The following is a 15,976-nucleotide window of genomic DNA, read 5'->3' as shown; positions in this document are numbered from 1 at the left end:
TAAGAGCATCCATGAATATAGACCCGTGGTGCGTGTTTGGAATGTATCGCTGGGTCAACAGAAATGAAACTGTTAGAAATTCAAACAGGGTGGAGCTGTCACATTCAGCAAAAACATTACAGAATAGAAACAACAATAAACAAAAGAGAGAGAAAAGGACAGCGAGAGAAAGTGTGTGAATTGTTAAGATGATTTAGCGGATTTCATTGGACAATTGCAATCAATCAAATAAAACAAAAAAAGTAATGAAATCACACTGAGCGTCACTTTCTCACACAAGAGAGTAGATCTACGGCATCAGCACATTCAACCGGTGAACCAACGTCTGCTTTTCATCTTCCTTTCCTCTCAACCGCTCTCCTCTATCTCCCTTGACCTTAGGGTCGTAATGCACACAATCTCTCTCTCTCTTTCTCTCAGTGATGATCATCTGCCCTTGTCAGCAGGTCTAAGTCACTGAGCTAAGCATTTCCCTGCCATCCCAAAGGACCTCAAACACAAACAATCTCTACTGCATGCGTCTGCTTGCTGTATATGTGCCGTCGTATACGTGTTTACCTGACAGCTCTGAAGACGGCGTATATTCCTTCCTGCCGCTCACCACTCTGAATTCTCTTCACTCATAACCTACCTGACCTCTTTTTATCCACAATAATCCAAATCAAACAGTCTTCTTCAGTGTGAAAGCTTTTCTCTGTAACGATTGAGTGAACAAGTACCACCTAAGTGTTCTCATACACAGAACTCTCCCAGCCGTCTCTGAGATTTAACCTGCCTGTTGACTTCAGGCCCAGAGATTAGTAGCGAAGTGTACACACACTTGCTATTCAGCCAGAAGAGCTGCAGACGACGTCAGTATAGAATTATAATGACCACAACAGACGCAGTAGAGAAAATCCTGGGGATTTACTGTGGTCTGGTTAAATGGAAGATGAGAAGATGTGCTGAATGAGAATGGCTGTTCCAATGATTTCAATTCTCAGTGTGCCCTTGCTGTGAGAGTGTGTGCTTCTGTCAGTCCGCATCCTTGTATATTTACTCCTCAGAAGAGGCTGGCTGTGAGTTTGCATAGAAAAGACATTATCTGAGAGGTACTGCCCCCTTCTGGACAGGGATGGGACGATATGAGTTATTTCACATTCACCACATCAGGCAGCAAATAACCAAAAACACACCAACTATAAAACATCTTAATACAGCTGTCAGAAACATAAAATACCATTTTACCTAATAACACACACATCACTGTATTGTTCATGTCACAGTGTAATAAAAAAATAAATAAAAAAAAGTGACCCTCTCAGCTAATAACATTAACAAAAGATAATTGGAGCCAGGAGCTATAAAACCCGGAAAAGCCAAAGACTGGAAGTGTGGGTTATAATCACTTTGACTTTGCTATACACAAGAAGCATGTGCTGATGCCCAGTACAAGCAAATAAATAAATAAACGACTTATGAGCAAGAGTTGTTGATTTGCATAAAGCTTTAAAGCGTTACAAAGTAACCACAGTGATTAACTACTGTGGCTGCTCCCCCTAGAAGTGGCTGCCCAACAAAAATGATGCCAAAAGCACAACACAGAATGCAGAATGAGGTAAAATGGACACCCAGAATTACACCCAAAGGTTTCAAGGAATCAGTTGAGCTTGTTAACGTCTCTGTTCATAAGTGTATTTCATTCAAATCATCGAATGGGCATGACGTCTCTGGCAAGAAGCCACAGAGAAAAAACATGGCACAGCTCAAGTTAACCAAAGAGCACTTTAAGAATCTACAATGATACTGGAAAATAAGTATTTTAGACTGTTTAGAGTATTTTATAAGATGAATTGTTTGGAAAGAACACGCAGTATCATGTGTGGATTGAACTGTGCATACCTACATTGAAACCATCACCCCCAAAGATGACGTACGGCGGGGACGTCATGATTTGCTTTGCTGCCTCTAGGCTTAGACAGTTTAGCATCATCATGAGGAAAATACGTTTTTATCACGTTTATCAAGATGTCTGACGGGGTAATCTCAAAGTGGCTGTACATCAACCGAAGGAAACTGGATGATGCAGCGGTACAGTGACTCATCCAGGTAAATCTACGACAGAATTACTTCAAAAACAATAGAAGTCCACCATTTGGAGCGGCTCAGTCGGAGCCCAGACATCTGCCTCCGTTGAGCTGCTTCAGAAAGCACACAAAGAATAAGTCTGAGCTGAGGCAGTTTCTACCCAGATTCCTCCTGACACTGAAAATATCAATAAAGGCATGAAAAGTTATAAATGTTTGTGTGTTATTAGCTGAGGCACATTGTGTTCGTTTATAATTGTGACTTATATGAAGCACAGATAACATTTTATGATGAATTAATGGCAACAAGTTCAGATACATTTTCTTGCCACGCTACATGCCACACACTTGTCGGCTCATATAAATCCGGATTGACATACTTCAACACAAATGAAATTACTGCAAGAGCCAACATGTGTCCATCAGCAGTCCTTCAACTCTCTGAACGCACACACATCCTCAGACACGCGGCCGCCTCAAACCCTGTCACTCATGTGACATACTGTCATGGTGTCCGAATGTCCCACATTTGTAAAGGCCAATATGTCTGACATGAGTATGACTTACCGGGGTGCTGCCATCGGACAGGGTCATCATGCTGATGGACATGCTCATCTTGTCAGAGGAGGAGAGGGAGGGTGGGGAGGGGCTCCTTTTCTCCACTTCCTGTCTCTGCAGGAAGTCGCGCCAAGCCCGCTGGATACTATATGTAGTAATGAAGACAAAAATACAGTGTAAACACAGTATGGATGATGACTCCAAGCTTTTATAAATAGCATCAATGCTCAATGCATTAATACCGTAATACAACCTGGAGCCGTGGTTATCACCTTTTTTGGTTGGTGAACCCTTAAAATGAAGCAATGCAGACTTGGGAACTCATTATGGTTGTAACCAATTCTAAAAAGAGGGATTTTCCATTAAGATCTTAGACTGTTTGATGTCAATGACAGTCAGAGAAAATGCTCAATATCAGTAGTGTTTTTTTCCTCTTATCCCTTAAGGATCTTGTAACCTGTCAGATTTATTATGTGACCCTGTGGAGGGTCCTTAAACCTCAGGTTGGGAACAGCTGTCTCGAAGGAAGCGTAAAAAAGACACTCATTAGGATTTCAAAAAGGTAGTTTTCTGTTCTGTTGGAATTTGATTACAACTTTATTATACATTATTGTATGTAATCAAATTGAAGTCCATAACTGCTCATTTTCAGCCAGAGGTAAAAGGATATACTTACATTAACACTTTGTTCTCAATACGTGGCAGGTTGATGTTAATGCTGTTGTCGAGGTCCGTAGTCAGATGATCACTGAGCAGGAGAGAAGGGGCACAGGGTTAGAGGACAATCAGAGGACGGACACACACGCACACACACACACACACACACACACACACACACACACACACACACACACACACACACACACACACACACACACACACACACACACACACACACACACACACACACACACACACACACACACACGGAGAGATACAGGTCCAGGTCCAATCTGAGTCATCAGTAATTAAACAGTGATGCCTCGGCCCCATCTGCAGAGAAATTAACTTTTGCAGTAGCACAAGAGCAGGCTGCGCTCTCTGTGTCTGCGTATATTATTGTTTGTGTCGGTGAACAAACCCACCTCTGCAGCTGGAAACCTTCATTATGCTTGTAGCCACTCTGGAGGCTCTTCAGCTGATTCTGTGTGAAAGAGACAGACAAACATAAAAGTCATGCAGCCAGGAATAAGAAAGCAGTTAACATCTCATGGGAGATGGGAGGGGATCCTTGCAGTTTGTTTGCGCAGGTAGGTGTGTGTGTGTGTGTGTGTGTGTGTGTGTGTGTGTGTGTGTGTGTGTGTGTGTGTGTGTGTGTGTGTGTGTGTGTGTGTGTGTGTGTGTGTGTGTGTGTGTGTGTGTGTGTGCAAATATAAGTGAATGTGTGGTGGATGTGCGATCATTGTGCTGAGCTCAGGGACCCCTGAAGCAAGTGGTTTGGCAGCATTTTGGCTCAGTTAGATGTTTTCTTGTGAAGTCAGTGAAGATAGCTTTGGAAAAACTCGGCCAAATCTGCTGCCTTAGCATTTCTAGGCATTGGGCCCAGGAGCGCAGAGAGAAAAAAAAAGCAAAGCAAAGAAGATGCAGACGGACATAATTCATGTCACTATAGCACAGCTGTACAAATGTGGCAGACACGTTGGAGATTAGAACGGCGAAACTATACACATTACTAAAAACGACTTTTAGCTCCGTTTTCCGCTCCTCGCCAGCTGCTCTCTTCCCTTCAGGATCCATTCTTGTGTTTTAATAGTGCTGTATAATGAGGACAGGCCTGCCTCTACATAATTGAGCAGAGTAATTCAATTACAAAGGAGCAACAAAGTTTAAGTGGAGCAGTTCTTCCTGATGAGCCAAGAGGGCCACATCAGGAAACTGAGCATCTACCAGCTTCATCACAGTGCATTTGTGCCTGTATGTGTGTGTTCACAGTGAAACCTGCAAAATTCCTCACTTTTATTTGGCTTTCTGTTAGATTAAATAATTGCTGCATAACAACCAACGCAAAAATGAATATATTTCATCTTTAGGTGGCAGATTGCTCTGTAAAGAAAGCCACACAAAGAATGATATTAAATCTGTTACATATAATACCATACTAAACTCTATACTACAGTGGTTACTTACTCTTTTAGTCTTAGATGTTTATCATCACATAGCAATCTATACACAAAAAATGATGAGTGTCCTTTTGAAGTGTAAATGAGTAAATATAGTATATAGTGTATACATATATATATATATATTTATGCATATATATGTGTCTCACTGAATTTTAAACTTAACACAAAATCGCTGATGAAACACACCACCTTTAAAAAAAGATCTTGTTTGGCAGTTTGTCTAATTTCAGTGTGCCAGGCAGTGTTGTTTTTCTCATTACTACTCTGCCTTCCAGAAGGAACAAGCAGCTCATTAGACAGAATCAAGGACTTTGACGAGTGATCAATGATTGCTTCAAGGACCTTTTTTTAATCTCTGTCTGTCCATCTTTCTCTCTCAAATTCTCTATGATGGAAAGGGGATCGATGAAAGCATAAGTGTAGCTCGAGCCAATGCTGCCTGAATGCTCTTTTGCTTTGAGAGACAGTCTCACTTCGACTTTTCCAAATACACCTTAAAGCTTTCCTGGACAGACAGGGATCTCTCTCGCTCTCATACAGTCCATCAGTGTCAAACATATTCCGCCTTACACATTTAAACAGACCTTCAAAGAAGCCTTTAGGGAATTTTGAGACAGACACGGTGAGAGGATAAAAAGAGCAGAAGTATGTGAAATAAAAAAAGAGGACTAAACTTAAAAGACACTAAAATAACTTCAAGTCAGTGAGACGCAGAGGAAAAAGTTGGGCAGTGACAGAGACAACAGACATGATATGAGATATGAGCAGGTGACAATGAAGGAGCGATAAGCCAAGTATACATGTTTGTGTGTGTGTGTGTGTGTGTGTGTTTGATTGTTCTGGGTAATAGAGTTGCTCAGAGTTACTGATGTCTGTCACAGGCCAGGCCAGTCAAACTATTAGGCCACCTCAGAAAAAAAGCACAAATTTGCACACACACACACACACACACACACACACACACACACACACACACACACACACACACACACACACACACACACACACACACACACACACACACACACACACACACACACACACACACACACACACACACAAAAGAACACATAAAAGAACACATAAAGGCATACACACAGCAATAGTAGATTATATTTGTTTGACAAAGTAAACAGTAAATTGTGGCAAAAAAACAGCTGATGATTATGTTATTGCTGCAGATGAACATATTACAGTTTGTTATACATGCCTCAGAACAATTTATATGTTGATATTTGGTTTATACATTTTGATATAAATTTTTTTAATTAAACCGATTCAAATTTCTATTAAGCTTTTGGTGCAGGTGAACGTGGTAAATGTCTGATTCCATTGAAATGTCAAATATGACTCCCCGAACAAATTACAGAGGGCTTTTTTCCTCTTCTTTTTATGTTTTCTGATGAAACGATTAATAATAAATACATTAAAATTCCATCAATTGATTACGGCAGTGAATTAAATTTTAAGTTTGTTTTCAATGATCGACTGCAGGCTGAAGTTTATGAATAGTACCTTTGAGGATGTAATTTTTTCTCGACCTTCTCATTGGTGCAAAGTCTGTGTGTGTGTGTGTGTGTGTGTGTGTGTGTGTGTGTGTGTGTGTGTGTGTGTGTGTGTGTGTGTGTGTGTGTGTGTGTGTGTGTGTGTGTGTGTGTGTGTGTGTGTGTGTGCGTGCAAAACAGAAACACCAACAGTGATATCCGGGACGCATTATTCACCACTTAAACAAAATCCTGACCTCAGCAGGACATTTACGATGATCTTAATACACAGTATTGATCTCAAAATCATTAGCCGTATACATCTTGCAATTACTGTGTACCAAACCAGAAGCTGAATGTTTGTCAAAATCTGTATATTTGGTCCTGTCCGAAAGGATCCCTCTTGTTATCCATACTTGAATCTCTCCATCTCTGCCTCAGTGGAAAACCCCATCCCATACCTGGAGTAGGAATGCCCAAAAAAAAAAAAAAAGTACCGGAACATAAACCAAATGTTTGCATAATTTAGTGGCAGAGTTGACAGAAAATCTATAGTCATTTTGGGCTTTGGCAGTGCCAAGGAGGCTAGTATTGATTAGTGTGTGTATATACATGTGTGTGTTGGTGGATTTATGGTAGAGTCAGGCAGAGTAGTGAGAGAAGGATGCAGGGAGGAAGACAGAGAGGCTGATGGAGAAGGGACCTTGAACCCACAGGACATAACGCAGAAACAGAGGAAATAGAGCTAAAGACAGTCGAACCTCTTTCACTATCTGTCCTCACCTCACTCTCTCTCTACTCCTTCAGCAAGCTTTTCTTCTTATCTCCACTTTCCCCAAAAATTATGAAAATACAATAAAACTCGGCAATGGGAAGAGAAAGCACACTATTAAGAGAGACGATAAAGGTAAAAATAATAACACTGCGCTATCTATATCTCACTATATATAGATAAATAAATATCGCAAGAAGAGGTGGTATTGAGAGCTGCACACATGGTCATTAATAATGGGCTTGACAGGATTGTCAAGCAGGACAAGTGGGGTGAGCCCAGCCCATTTGAGGGATATTTACAACAGCAGGTCTTTAGGAAGGCCAAATCCATATGATACTGCCATCCTGCCCTGACTACTCTGAACAATAGTTGTGAGCTCTCGCCTTTAGGCTTCAGCTATTGTCACAGCAAACTCAGATTAAACTTGAGTTTATTACGATGTTCTGATCATTCACTCATATATTCATTTATCCATTAGTAGGTGTGTGTGTGTGTGTGTGTGTGTGTATGTGTGTTTTAACCATTGTGTAACACCCAGTTCACTTGGTGAAATACAGATTAAATGTGTAATGTAGGTTTGGACCAGATGGTAAGGTTCGACTGATTGGAGCAAATGAGCCAAACTCAGCAAATGTACTTTTATAACAAATACTGCATTTATTAAGTGTGGTGGAACCCGTTACCTTTAAAATGACAACCACACACTGAAATACAACAACCAGACGTCCATTTTGACGGTTAATTATCAAGGTTTCTTTTCTGTTTACAACACTACTGAAAGCAAGCATCCAAGTTCAAGTTTGGAGGACGGGGAGAAAAAAAAGAAAAAAACTCCCTTTCCTCGCGCTCGTCACAGCAACCACAAGGGGACAGAGCTCGCTGTCTTTCCTTCCACAGATTAAATCAAATTCACCTGGCTTTCAAATTAGTCAAAAACACAAATATCTTTTGCACATTTCAAAATAAACACACTTCTTTTATGCAGGATTATGAATCTCAGTAGGCCTCTGTATTGACAGGGTTACACCTGCTTGCAGTAGTGTGACTCACATGGCATGTGTCCTATAAATTGTTTTTTTTTTTTTAGGTAAACAGATGGTTTATTTCCTATATGCAATGTATGTTTAGTATGTGGCATGTTTTTAAAGAACAGGATTTTAGGATGAATTATATTGTGTTATGTTTCTCTTTTTCTACTTACAACTATTGTCTCCATATTGAACAATATATTAGATTAACAAACTGAGTTTTTCATGTGTTTTCCCAAAGTTGAAGTAATAGGCAGTTTTTTGACGGCACTATATACTATATGGCCTGTCCTGAGTACAAAACCACTGTTTGTATCATATTGTATTGCGTATGCTGATCTGTACTATTTGCTGCTACACCTCTGAAATGGTGTTTTTTTTTTATTGTTCTTACGTACTTTTTAGTGTTTTTGTTTTAACTGCCTCATAGTTGTTTTTATGATTTGTCTTTTTTATTGCCTTCCAGTTGTGTGCAGTGTCCCTACTACCTTATTGTCTTGTTAATATAATGTTTTAAAACCTGGCTGCACATTAAAATTTCTATAATAGGACCATAAAGAGTGACCTAACCTGACTTGAATTCAAAGAAGAAAAAGACTATAGCATGAAAAAGGTGTCGTGGAGATGTTTGTGGTATTTTCGCGTCTAAAATCAGAGGTTTAATCCATCATAATCAGCTCGAAGAGAAAAGAGACAGTTTTAGATTAATAATTTCACATTTTGTCATATAGGATAAGCTTGGTGCAGATTCATCACCTACTCCATATAAAACACACAGCATGTGTGAAGGGTGATATGCTTGACAGTTGTTTAGGGGGTTAAAAAAGAAGAAAATATGAAAGTGGGTTCTTCATAAGAAGAACGGGCCTGTGGGCTCTGAAAAAATTAAACTGGACCAACGCCAGCCAGTCAGAGAAACACAGAAAAGAGAGAAATGGCCTTCCTGGGAAGTGGCCTTCATCTCTCCGGTGCATGGGGTGTAAATCTGTCCCTTGTGCCTCCAACTGATCCACACACACATACTAACACTCACACACATGATTTAAATAGCTCTCCTGCTCCTTTAAACGCCCCCTTAACTCAGTTCAGGAGACAGTGACAGGCAAAGAGGAGACAAATGCTCTCACACAGATACATGCACATGCACATACACTTTAAGAGCTTATAAAAACACAGTTGTAATCCATTTCATTGCCATATGATTTTTTTCAACTCTGTTGCTCTTATGAGGTCACTATCTTCTTCTTTTCTCCCTACAACATCACAAACATGATCTAGTGTTGTTTCCCTTCTGTGAGTATACTCTCGTCTCCTCTTGTTTGTCTTGTATTCCCTCCACAGTCGCTCAGTCTAAGTTGGTTTTCCTCTACAATACTTGATGAGCTTCCTGATGTGAAGTGCTGGTAACAGATTTCTAGTTATCATTTTACCATCGTCCAGCACTGTTCAACGCTGGCCAGCTGTGTTTGCTTTCCTGATAAACTCAATTAACACTGGCATACAGTCTCTAGAATGGTGCACAAACACAGACATTTATGTAGGACACACACACACACACACACACACACACACACACACACACACACACACACACACACACACACACACACACACACACACACACACACACACACACACACACACACACACACACACACACACACACACACACACACACACATAGTTTATACCTACAACCTACCTGGATAATTCAAGTTAATTTAAAAAGGTGTAGACATAACATGTAACAACATACAAAGCAATATATCAAAATCAAATAAAGACAAAAGGAGATGAACCTATGAAATAAAAACAACAACAACAACAACTCAATACAGGGGACATACAATTTGTATATTTTCTGAGAGTATTAAAATGTACATTAAATTGTCAAAAGTGCTCTTCACTGTCGTAAAAATGTAAGAAGTAAGAAGTGCAGTGTACAATATATCTCTTTGAACTGCAGTGAAGTGCAAGTATGAAGAATAAAATGGAAAATAATCAAGTAAAGTACAATTAAGTGGGTAACATTTATACTGAAGTACAGTGCTCAAGTAAAATTTACGCTTTCATTTCACCGCTCCCTTTTAGTTCAGTAGGAACTCAGAAAAATACATCAGCCATCATAAAAAAAAAAAGAAAAAAGGAATAAGACAAATAAAATCTACTTCTCCCTCTACATGCATGGATCATTGCTTTCTAGCTCTATTTGGACAGTGCCCAGACACTCCCAATGTAATAATGGCATAACCTTTGGTTATAGTTATTCCAGTCACCTTTCAGCCAAAAAGCTGTCATGACCTGGTCCTCCACTGATGGTAACCTAACTGGTTTAAACACCATCATACCATCTGCCATGCCACATAGTCTCCCTCTCTATCGCGTTCTCTCTCTCACAGACAAAGGCTATCTAGAGGGCTTGGAGGCAGCCTCTATCAGTCAAACCTCCCTGGGGTCCTTTGGCCTAGCCAGCCAGCCGGCGCCGTCTCTGCCATCACACTCACATCCTCATCACTCTCTTCTGCCACGGGGAAACAGAATCTGTCTGTACACCCTCTATTTGTGTCTGGGAGTGATAGCAAAAAAAAAAAAAAAACGAGAACAGGTACGGTTATCTCTGGCCATTCCTGGCTAGACACGGTGTCTTAAGGCACCTGTACGTGTGTGTGTCTATGTGCAGTGTCCATTGGGATTCAGAGTCCAGACTCTGGCAATGTCGTCCCTGAGTGACCCTGCAATCTGAGCTGGCTGGCACCCTTTCTATTACACTGTCATATGCACACGCAGACACACACACACACACACACACACACACACACACACACACACACACACACACACACACACACACACACACACACACACACACACACACACACACACACACACACACACACACACACACACACACACACACACACACACACACACACACACACACACACACGTAGGCACGCACGCATGCGCACACTTAGGCTAATGACCGGCAGTGTCAGAGACAGAGAAGTGAGGCACAGCAGGACAAAGGGGAAATGGGAGAAAACCTGAAGACAGTCAGGCAAGCTAATATATCACCATTGAGAAAAGGCAGCATAGCACATCATTGCTGCAGCATACAGATAGTGATAAATGATGAGGTAATAATAACAGCAATGTTAATGGCCACGAGAGGTGGAAGGTAGTAGCTGAACCCACAAACAGTAACAGAGAAGGATGGGGCCAGTTTGTGGGCAATGCCAGCTGGATGAGATGGAAGGAGTCACCAGGGCCACAGCATGCAGGCACAAACACACAGGCATACAGATGCACAGAGCTCCCTGGTTGTTCGAGGCAACAAATTGAGCATCTGTGTGGTGTCAGTCTGGAGAAAGAAACTGGTTCAATGTGGGAAAACATATGCACATGGTGTGTGTCTGTTATCTTTGCACTTATATAAAATTCCGAATTTAGTCTGACGTAATAAACAGTTTTTGACTGTCCTTGAGTGCAGCCAACAGAAGAAATGACTACAAAACATGACATGATTGGATTGGATGGTCATTATGCCTTTTCATATAATGACATAGTGATCTTAGTGTATGGTAGTGAGAAAATCAGGCCCAAACTTTGCCTTAACAGCAGATATTAGACATCAGGAGAGACCGCACAGCCTGAGGAAATGTGCATTATCCCTTCCTCCTCCTTTTTTTCCGTGCAGTATTTTCCCTGTGTAGTTAGCACTCCCTGCTCTCCCGGTGGGCCATAATCAGAGCCGTAAAGCCCGCCGTTAACATGCCAGAACAAACACACAGTAAAGCAGCCCCTTTTTACAACACCACTCAATACTACCTGTCCTCCACGGCAGCTGAGCAGAACGCCACTGTACGAACGACTGCACTGCTGGGTGAGGAGCTATATATATGCAAAAGCTGACGGTAAATGTATGCAACTATAAAGTCTCTTTTATTGGGCATTATGGTCAAAGGGATCGGCATTGTTGCTTAATAAGATTGTAAAGGCAGTTGTGGAGTGAGTAGTAAAAGAGATGCAGACTAAGGAATATGAGCTCCCTGGGGACTTTTTAGTTAAGGTAATAGAACTTTATTTGCATCTTTGTTAAAGACCTCTAAAGTGTATTCAACTTTGCTTGTGCCTTCCTTTGGCTTTCGAAAAAAACTAAAAAATGTGCTGAGCTTCCAATAGAAGGGATCAGATCAAAAGAATATGGTTAACATATGGTTTACATTTGACCTTAAAATAATCCCCTATTGATTTAGTGTTGGACTTAAAGGTGGAAACTTAAGTGTGTTTAAGTGTTGGACTTAAAGGTGGCAAACTTACAAAAGACACATTTTAAAAAGATCGGTCAAATCAATAAAACAGAGGCCGACTTATCCTGAATTTTAGTCCATAACATGAGTCAAGTTAAAAAAACACAGAATCCCTAAAAAAAAAAAAAAAAATCCAGCTTGTACGTGTGCAAGTATTTTTGTTATATCGCCCTGACTTTAAAAGCCCTGGACTTTCAAAACCTAATGCAGATTTTCTGTTTTAAATTTGTAGTCTCCGAGCGCATGCTGTGATAGCCACGCTACACCGCTGTAGTCATTTTCCCAGGTGTGACTGAGTGCTTTTAACATTTGCTTTAACCAGCTCTCCTGTGCCTTCTATGGCTATCAAAAATAATTTTACCTTGTAAAATTTGTGTACTGAACCGGTAAAGGTGCAATAACTATAGTAATGGTCAACATGACTTAAAGGTTCCACTAAAAAACACGCAAACAAGCAAATAAATCAACACCTAAAACACTGCTTTTTTGCCAGGTCTGTGATAAAAACCGTATGTGCACAAGTTCAGATAAAGTGGTGCTCACAAACACTATCTGTCCGACACATACATACACACTAAAAAGGTATAGCCAGTCCTGAGTTGAGAATTAAAGCTGAGACTGTCCATTAGCAATGGCCCATGCTGTTTCAGGGTTAATGAAGTAGAAGCCTAGAAGAAAGAGAAACCCTGCAGACCTGATTAATGAGAGGGGCAGAAAAAGAGGAGGGAAGAGTAGGGATGAATACAGTAAGAGAGAATGGGTTCCAAAAAAGAGACACAAGTAATGCATAATTAGAGGTGGTGAAGAGGGAAAGGACAAAGAACTATATTGAGGGGAAGATTTTGCTTGACTTGTAACTGATCCATGTAAAGCTGTTATGTAAAAAGCGCTGTAGTTTTAATTCCCTTAATGTCTTTACTAAACAGTCCGTCTCACCTCTTCTCAACGCTATCACTCGATCTCCTACTTTCAAAGTCTTTTTTTTTTTTAAGTATCTTTGTGTCCATGACCGTAGCTTAACACCACAGAAAGCCTGGCTTAGCTCTCTTCAGCTCAGCAGGAAATGATTAAAGTCACGGTCCAGTTAACTGCTGGTCGCGCTCAGCCCTGTGGGCCTCGGGTGGAACCACCCACCTGTGCTGGGCCGCTCATGAAGGCGAGGTGCACAGTCGCACACACGCGAATGAAATCAGTCACCTGTGTGTGAGGGGGGGAGGGGTGGGGGGTATGGGGGGGGCTGTGAAGTGAGCATTTGGCAGTTAGCTGTGGCGAACTCGAGCTAAAGCTTGGCGGCTGTGCTCTAAAAAGCAGCAGCAGGAATGGCATAGCAGGCTAGCGAGGCAGGCAGCGTGAGTGTTCATTAAAACACCCAGCACCATTCAGAGGGAGAAACAAGGCCATAAAAAGCAATTAAACTGCCCATAAACAAGCCATTTTATCTGTACAACGCACCCGCAAACACACTGTCATGACAGTGGGAGCAGTTGAGGAGGAGAGGCGAGGAGTGCAACTGTGCCTCTTGTTCTTCCTGGCTCTCTTTCTCATTATCTCTCTCTCTATCTGATTCTGTTTCTCTGAACTTCTCAGATAGAAACACATTTTTAAATAAAAAACACAAACAAACCTTAAGGTCTTTGGAATTTTCTTTTTTCTTTCTTTCTTTCTTTCTTTCTTTCTTTCTTTCTTTCTTTCTTTCTTTCTTTCTTTCTTTCTTTCTTTCTTTCTTTCTTTCTTTCTTTCTTTCTTTCTTTCTTTCTTTCTTTCTTTCTTTCTTTCTTTCTTTCTTCCTTCCTTCCTTCCTTCCTTCTTTGGATCTAAATCCTGCAGTGATAAGTTGTACAGATAGCACCAGTCAGAAGGTTGTTAAAAAGTCTCAGCACACCCGCTACAGATCACCAGACGGAGCTTAGTTAGTTTTACAAAGCTGTCAATGAGGTGTCACAGGTTTGTTGGCACCATTCCTCTCACTTCATATCACCTGTTTCCTTGTTTTGATTCTGGATGCACATTACAACCATAATGTAAAACTAATCAGGGCATTTTTCAGACAATTAACCGATTTATAGTTCAGCAGATTAAGAATCATCATATCATTTTCTTTGGATGTTGAATACCGAGAAACTTTCAAATCAAAACATTGCAAACAAAATGTATAACGAAATAAATGCCATGACAATAACTAATTCAAAAAGTGAATATTAGACGCAAGAGCAGCTTGATTTATGATAAGAAAAAAAGAGTTTTGAATTTTCAATAACTGGTCACTGAATTTTGTAAATCACGGTGTTTTCAGTACCACAACACAATTCCAGTGAAAATAATCAAATTCTCACCAACTCCTAAGCGGAAGGTATTTATCTAAATCAAGTCTATCAGGGAACCTCTTCAAGTTCTTCACTCAGTTCTTCTCTGACTTCAGGATATATCTGTATTTTTTAAAATCATCTTCACTAATCCCCGGACATTTTTTGTTAACACAATAAACATTTTGATCAGAATATCTAAAATACAAGAATTAACTTTCCACAGCTGAATATGGTAACTGAGGAGCTTTATTAGCACTAATACTATATAGTACTTGTGTTACACAGTTATGAACATCTCCACCTGTCTCCTTCACTTATTTCACTTCTGTAACACAAAAACATATCAGATACAATGACAGATAATAAGCACTGAGCAGATGTGTATGTGTGTGTGTGCAAATACTTAATGTGTGCATTTATTGCCTGTGGCTATACAAATGATGAGAGATGATGAGTTGCATGCCTCCACCCTATTGAGTAATAATGCGAGTGCTGTGATTGCCTGAGCTAAAAATAGTAGGCTGCTAGTAGCTTTAATAAGGGGATTGTCTCTGCTATCCGACCCTATGGCTACACTATATACATACTATATATATATATATATATATATATATATATATATATATATATATAGACTATATGCTTTATCACAACAGGAAAATCTGTAACAATACTGGAAAAGGCATGAACACCAAAATGAAAACACATGCATGTACTTAGGCGCTCATCCAGAAAGAGGCTTTAACTGCAGGCGTACAGGTAGGAGAAAGTGATGGAGGTCATATGGAAAACAGAGGAAAAGACACATTGAAGGACAAGTGGACTCAAAAATATTTTTCCTCCAACAAAGGTCAACTAGAGTTGAGAAGGGAAGCCAAAGCGCATCCAATTATCTTTTTTCCATACCCTCTCCTGAGCTTTTCTTCACTTTCTTTATGACATTCTGTCCTTCTCCCCATTATTTCAGAAAACCATGAATTTGTGTCAGATTTTTTTTACTCTGACTTTATTCCAGTAGGTCTCATATAGTACTAATCTTCCCTACAGGGTGTGTGAAAACATGAGCATGTCAGGTAATGCACATTAATACGTGCATTACCATGCTGTAATGACCAAACAGGCGAATGCGATGGGAGATATGCAACAACAGGCTACAGCCCCCATGCAAGATGGCAAAGGAGATATGTTATTCCTCTTATAAACCATCTGCTTATTCACCGCCTCAATGAGAGACTGAGAAATGGTTATGTTAAACACAAACACACACTCCTTCCCCAGTGCGACTCCCCTGTTTATTTTCCTGTCCCCCTCTCTTCCTGTACCAAG

At 40.4% G+C, this 15,976-nt stretch overlaps 1 protein-coding gene across 1 annotated transcript in view; it reads right to left on the bottom strand.

The window, feature by feature from the left end:
- schip1 (schwannomin interacting protein 1) overlaps window positions 1–15,976 on the bottom strand; it is a 194,622-nt gene that overhangs the window by 129,715 nt on the left and 48,931 nt on the right. The window contains exons 6-8 of the mRNA XM_069706288.1: window positions 3,710–3,768; window positions 3,301–3,372; window positions 2,634–2,769 (exon numbers count right to left, since the gene is read on the bottom strand). Coding sequence (XP_069562389.1) covers window positions 2,634–2,769; window positions 3,301–3,372; window positions 3,710–3,768 — 267 coding nt within the window. The remainder of the gene's footprint in view (window positions 1–2,633; window positions 2,770–3,300; window positions 3,373–3,709; window positions 3,769–15,976) is intronic.

The sequence above is a fragment of the Brachyistius frenatus genome, unplaced genomic scaffold (genome assembly GCF_029030835.1).
Source record: "Brachyistius frenatus isolate BFR_SWC_R1_liver_20210118 unplaced genomic scaffold, ASM2903083v1 Contig_62, whole genome shotgun sequence".
Taxonomy (NCBI): Eukaryota; Metazoa; Chordata; class Actinopteri; family Embiotocidae; genus Brachyistius; species Brachyistius frenatus.
The sequence above is the reverse complement of the archived record's forward strand: the minus strand, read 5'-3'. Positions and strand labels throughout refer to the sequence as shown.